General features: G+C 47.2%; 1 protein-coding gene across 1 annotated transcript in view; it reads left to right on the top strand.

Annotated features, from left to right (window-relative positions):
• Positions 1–305: 305 nt before the first annotated feature.
• The window catches only part of CYP51A1 (cytochrome P450 family 51 subfamily A member 1), a 136,933-nt gene continuing 130,710 nt past the window's right edge, over positions 306–6,528 (top strand). Inside the window, exon 1 of the mRNA XM_078663640.1 lies at positions 306–688. Coding sequence (XP_078519766.1) covers positions 518–688 — 171 coding nt within the window. The 5' untranslated portion in view covers positions 306–517. The remainder of the gene's footprint in view (positions 689–6,528) is intronic.

Here is a 6,528-nt window from a genome sequence, read left to right as displayed (position 1 = left end):
AACTGCACGAGCGTTCCTCATTATGCGTCTGGATAAGTGGAAAGGAGCCTGTCGGATTGGATTGCTGACCACGTGACGTCACATAGGCAGACATCGGTTCAGGACAAGGTGGCCAATGGTAGCGCAGCGCAGCAGAACGGCTCACCGCTCGTTGTCAGTTCCTTCCTCTTCAGAGTTCCCGCCCCGCCCAGCCAGATAACAGCAGCCAACAGTGATAAACTGGCGCTAGTCATACTGACCCACACAAACCCGCCCTTGAGAGCTAGGCCCGCCTTCGTAACACCAAGGACCCGCCTTTCCCCGCTCCAGTCCACGCCCCTATGGTCAATAATCGGTGACAGCGGCGTAGGTGCCCCAAAGCCTGAGCGGCGGCATCCTCCCGCAGTGCTCCCAGAGCTGTTTCTCAGAGCACCGCCATAATTACAGCTGCCCCTGCACCCAGCGCAGAATTCCTATCTGGAGCAACGAAAGAGCCTACTTTAGTCCTGACCCGCGGTCCCCGCTCGCTGTCCCCGTCATGCTGCTGTCCCTGTGGGAGGCTGGTGGCTCCCTGCTCGAGGGCGCCGTGGAGCAGGTGGCGGGTGGCAGCCAGGTCTCCCGGGTTCTGTTGCCCTGTGCCTTCCTCCTCAGCCTGGCGTACCTGACCAAGCTGGCCTTCAGGCATCTGCAGCAGGACAAGAACCATGCGGTGAGTGGCATAGGTGGGCTCGGCGGTGGGTGTTCGGTAGGGTGGTGGTCACCCAGTGGAAAGTTCTGGGCAGGGACTGTGAACCTTCAATACCAAATTCAGGGTAAAAGGTAATCAGTTATATAGACACATCCTTGTAAGTCAGGAACTTATACGGAAGTTAGTAAATAGACTGTATTGACATAAGTACAATTAGATTTATGTTCTTTGGTTTGTATAATACAGAGCTCGGTGGAGCAAATATTTATTTTTTTATTTATATTTATTTATTTATGCAAGATTTATAATGCGCATGGCTGCCTCAGCGACGAGGCGTCCCAGCGCAACCAGAAACCCAAGGGGAGAAACAGAGAGACCCAGGGGCGACTAAGCCTCAGACAATAGGAAACAGCCAAGTTTTTAAAGACTTGCGAAAAGTCAAAAGATGAGGGATATCACGAATATACACTGGAAGGGAGTTCCACAGTTTGGCCGCCAAAAGGCCAAATGAGCGGCCCCCCAGCCCTCGCTCTCCAAACTCTGGGGATACAGACAAGCCCACGATTAGCAGATCTCAGAGCACGCCTGGGCATATAGTGCATCAATAGCCCAGCTAGCCTGTAGGTGCTTGGTGCGTCAGGATTTTATGAGAGATGCACAGCACCTTGAACTGAATACGTTCTTCAATGGGCAGCCAGTGTAGCCTCGGAAGTACATGTGCCACCGACTGAGATCTAGGTAAGGCCACTAACGTACGGGCAGCCGCGTTGTGAACCCTCTGCAGACGTTTGATGCAGGCTTTGTTGGCACCCAGATATAAGGAATTACCATAATCGAGTCTGGCCAGAATAGCGGCCTGCACAATTTTTTGGCGCACTTTGGGAGGAAAGAAGCCAAGCAAGGGCCTCAGTCCTCTCAAGAGCCCAAAGCAGGTAGAAGCAACAACTCTTGCCTGTTTCTCAAAGGTCAACCCGGTATCCAGCCACACACCCAGGTTCTTTACAGCCTCCTTGGGTGATGGGGCACGTTTGAGATGGTCAGGCCACCATTGTTCGGACCAGAGCTCCTGGTCCTTGCCAAACAATAGGATCTCGGACTTACTGGCATTTAATTGAACACAATTAGCCTTCATCCAGTTTGAGATGACCGACAGATCCTCCATGAACTTCTCCAGATTGGTACAACTGCTTTTGGAGAAGGCAATCACCAGCTGGGTGTCGTCTGCATACGACACCAGGGACAACCCCCTGCCTCTGGCCACCTCTGCCAAGGGACTCACATAAAGGTTGAATAACAGCGGGCTCAGGATAGAGCCCTGAGGTACCCCATGGCGCAGGGCATGGTCCTGCGAGTGGAAAGGTGGCACTGAGACTTGAAAGGTTCGCCCAACCAAGAAGGAACGTACCCAGTCCAAAGCCCCGCCCCTGATTCCAGCCGCCCAAAGGCGATCAAGAAGGATCGCATGGGACACCGTTTCAAAAGCGGCACTTAGGTCCAGTAGGACCAAGACCGCAGAGTCTCCCAAATCCAGCCTGCTCCGGATAGACTCGTTACAACCAGGAGGGCTGACTCTGTGCTATGACGAGGGCGAAATCCATGTTGGGAAGAATCAAAGATGTTATGCTCGTCAATATATTTAGACAGGATGGAGTTCACATGCGCCTCCACCAGCTTAGCCATATAAGGCAGCTGGGAACTGTAGCATAATTGCCAGGACCTTCTGGGTCCAACGAAGGCTTCTTCAGTAGTGGAATGACTATAGCATGCTCCCATGCCCTAGGGACGGAGGATAATTTTAGGGACTGATTAGCCAATTCAAGGCCCACCGAGGCAATAAGTGGCTGAAACTGACGACAATGGGTTGAAGGCAACGGGTCAGCTGGAGAACCCGACTTAATTTTATAAGGCCTCGAATTCCTGGGACGATAGCAGGGGGAAGACTGACAAACAGTTGTCTTCCGTGATGTTCGTCCCTATGGGAGTAATGTTCTCAACAGGGGAAGCCCCTTTGGAGAGGTCCTGGTAGATCAACTCCACTTTATTTACGAAGTGGAGAGCTAGAGCCTCGCATTGATGGTTCGAGGCTACGGGGGAAGCGCTATTCATGCCAGCACTCTTCATATTTTTAAGCAAAGAGAAAATGGTCTTGATATGTAACTGGACTTTGCAGATTACAAACTAGCAAATACTTTCACAATTTGACTCTATTGATGTATGCAACAGTTATCACGCAATTCTGCCCCCTCAACCGAATGACACACCCTAAGGTAGATGCAGGGCACAAGTCCTAGAAAAACAGAAGTGGGGGAACTTGCTTAGTTAATCAGTATGCAAATGGCATGGCAGCGCGGGACCTCATCAGAACTCGCATCACAAGAAGTGACATCAGATCTTAAGCCCTCACATATATGTTTAGCAGGTGTATCATGAGTACATTTGAGCACATTTCGAGTATACATGCAAACCCTCCTGATTTAGACAGAAGATTCACACTTTTTACGCCTCACATAATACAATGTTACCTTTTGTCAGGTTAAGCTTTCTCTAGCCATAGTGTTTTAAAAGAAAAAATAGTGATATTTAAATTATTACAACGTCTCCTCAGGGGTAATAAGTGCCTTTATAAATGCTAATTATTTTGTGCAAATAATGGGAAAGTTCAACACATCTGAAGGTTCTTACAGTGCATGCATATATCCTAAACAGAGGTACTAATGAGTGATACTGTTTCTAACATATGTAATTTAAGTTGCTGTGTGATTGTATCAGTGTGCGAGTGGATGTCAGAGTGGTTGCATGGGTGTGTGAGTGGCTGTATGGATCTGTCAGTGGGTGTGTGAGTGGTTGTATGGGTAGGTGGATAGGTTTGTCTGGTTTTCTGCATGTCTAGGTGGCTATGTGAGTGGTTGTATGGGTATGTGAGTGGTTGTTTGGGTGTGTGAGTGGTTGTTTGGGTGTGTGTGTGAGTTGTATGGGTCTGTGCGTGTGTATGAGTAATTATATCGGTATGTGAGTGGTTGCATGGTTTTGTGAGTGGTTGTGTGGGTGTGAGTTGTATGGGTGTGACTTGTATGAGTGGGTATATAAGTGGCTGTACGGGTGTGTGAGTGGTTTTATGGGGCTGTGAGTAGTTGTGGGTGTGCGAGTGGTTGTATGAGTCTGTAAAGGTGTGTGTGAGTAGTTGTATGGATCTGTGAGTTGCTTTGTGAAGGGTTGTTTGGGTGTGTTTGTGGTTCTGTGGATGATGCCATCAGTGATGTCATTTAAGATGTCATCAGTGATGCCATCATTGATGTCACTGACCATGTCATGAGTGAGGTAATATGTGAGGTCATAATGAGTGCATTGCTGGGGGCGTAAGTTATAGTTAGCTCAGGTACTTATAACTGCTAATTTCTATGGTTTTGTGCTTGATAAATCTGAGCCGAATTATAACGTCCCTGTCACCTTTGGTTTTTGGGCGAAAATATACTCACACACACATTTCCTAACTATGACATCTCTGTTACCTCTGTTTTTTTCAGTGAAATATATATATATATATATATATATATATATTACCTACTGGCAAGTTATAGTTAGGACCTAGATTCCATAGGAAATCCGCAACATTCTATTTGGAATAACTTTGGCGCCGATGGACGAATCTTAGCAAATTTCTCCAAGAAAATGGCCTGCTCCGCTCCTTCCCTGAAAGTTTGGGGGGGGGGTGATTCATGAAGCAGGGGCCGAGAAAAAAGGGGGGTCCCAAAACGTGTTTTTCCCATGCAATTTTCCGTAGGACCTTTAGCCAGGGCTACAGCCCGAACAGCTGAACGGAATTACACCAAATTTGGCAAAAAGGTGGAGTTCTGTTCGCAGATCACCCTTTTTGTTGAATGGTGTAAATCCGTTCAGTAGTTCCTGAGAAAATCATAAGTAAAATCATAAGTATATCTATAGAAGCTTACTGTACTCTGTACTGTACGCTGTACCTTCCCGAGCACGAGCTGCATGGTCATTGGCTGTCAACTGTCTGTCAACACTCCAAACCAGGAAGTGTTGGCAGCCATCTTGTGCCTTGGTAGAACCAAAGCACAAGAAAACAGTAAAACAGACGTGCAAAACACGCAAAGGGGGCAGGGTAGAAACACCCTGACCCCCTAGGCCTGCTGAGGGAGTCCCACAAGAACCCCCAAGGCCCCCCCAAAAATGTATTTTTTTGTTTTAAATCGCGGGGTACGCGTACCGTACTCTGTACGGTACTCTGTACTGTACTCTGTACCTTCCCGAGCACGAGCTGCATGGTCATTGGCTGTCAACTGTCTGTCAACACTCCAAACCAGGAAGTGTACTGGAGGTTCCTGGTGGGCTAGTTGGCTCCCAGCGACCCCCAGTATGCAAGGGGAATTAGTTCCCCCCTCTGCAAACGCGCCGGGGAGCTGCGTTGCAGCGAGGTGTAAAAAGGGGCGTGGCCTCATTGCACCTCTCAGCAAGACAGCCCCCTGGCGCATATTGGAGGTTCCTGGTGGGCTAGTTGGCCTCAGGGACCTCCAGTATGCTAGGGGAATTAGTTCCCACTCTGCAAACGCGCCAGGGGGCTGCGTTGCAGAGAGGTGTAATGAGGCCACACCCCTTTTTACACCTCTCTGCAACGCATCCCCCTGGCGCATACTGGAGATTCCGGGTGGGCTAGTGGGCCCCCGGGGGCCCCAGTATGCAAGGGGACTTAATCCCCCAACTTAGAACACGCTACAGGGCGCGTTTGCACAGTGGTGAAGGTAGGGGTTGGGGCTTGAGGTGATGTGAGTGCAAACATGCCCTGCGGCGCGTTTTAAGTTGGGAAATTAATTCCTCTTCAATCAAGAGGTCCACTAGGGGGCAACTAGTCCAACAGGTATCTCCAGTAAGCGCCACAGAGCTGTGTTGCAGAGTGTTGTAAAAAGGGGGCAAAATATTCCTGTAAAATCAGCCGAACTTCGAAGTCCGATTTACTCACCTCTTATCAAGAGAGACCTCAGTGCTGCATCTTTCAGCCCACTACTGATCCTGAAAAGTAATTCTAACCATACTTACAGTAACTTTAATTTCCTTCCAGAGGCTAACATTGACTGGTTTCACTTGGACATTTTTCTAAGTGTGGAGTTTTGGAACTTTAAAAAAATCCTCAAAAATCACCCGAACTACGAATTCCAATTTACTCACCTGTTCTACTGATCCTGAAAAGTAATTCTAACCATATTTACAGTAACCAAATTAATACATTTTTAAAATTATCATTTACAAAACCTTTGAAATTCACTGAAAAAACCATAGGTTTCACACATGTTATAGTTAGCTGGACATTTCACTCATACAAAACCATTGAAATTCCCCCGTTATAGTTAGTTCAGCTAACTATTACTCGCGCGCCCGCAATGCACTGCTGATGACGTCACATATTACATCACTCATGACATGGTCAGTAACATCACTCATGACATCACTGATGAAATCTCAAACGACATCACCGATGACATCACTGATGACATCATCCAGTGAATGTGTATCTGTCTGAAAAATAATTTTTTTTTTATATATGTATATCTAAAGGTCGATGGAAGAGTAAATGGATGAATAAGTATCTAAATGGATGTTTCTTTTAAAAAAATGTATTGTATAACTGATTTATTAAGTGTATCTTAGTGAATACATGTATTAGCGAGTAATGTTTAAATATTTCATTATCTATATCAGTGTCTCACATTGTGTATAAGTGGCTGCATGGGTTGGTGAGTAGCTACATGAGTGTGTATATGGGTTATTAGTTGATTTTTGAGTATCAGTATGAGTGTCTATGGTTTGGTGGGGAGTATTACTTAGCGCATAGATGCATGAATGAG

This window comes from Lissotriton helveticus, chromosome 10 (genome assembly GCF_964261635.1).
Source record: "Lissotriton helveticus chromosome 10, aLisHel1.1, whole genome shotgun sequence".
NCBI lineage: Eukaryota > Metazoa > Chordata > Amphibia > Caudata > Salamandridae > Lissotriton > Lissotriton helveticus.
The sequence above is the reverse complement of the archived record's forward strand: the minus strand, read 5'-3'. Positions and strand labels throughout refer to the sequence as shown.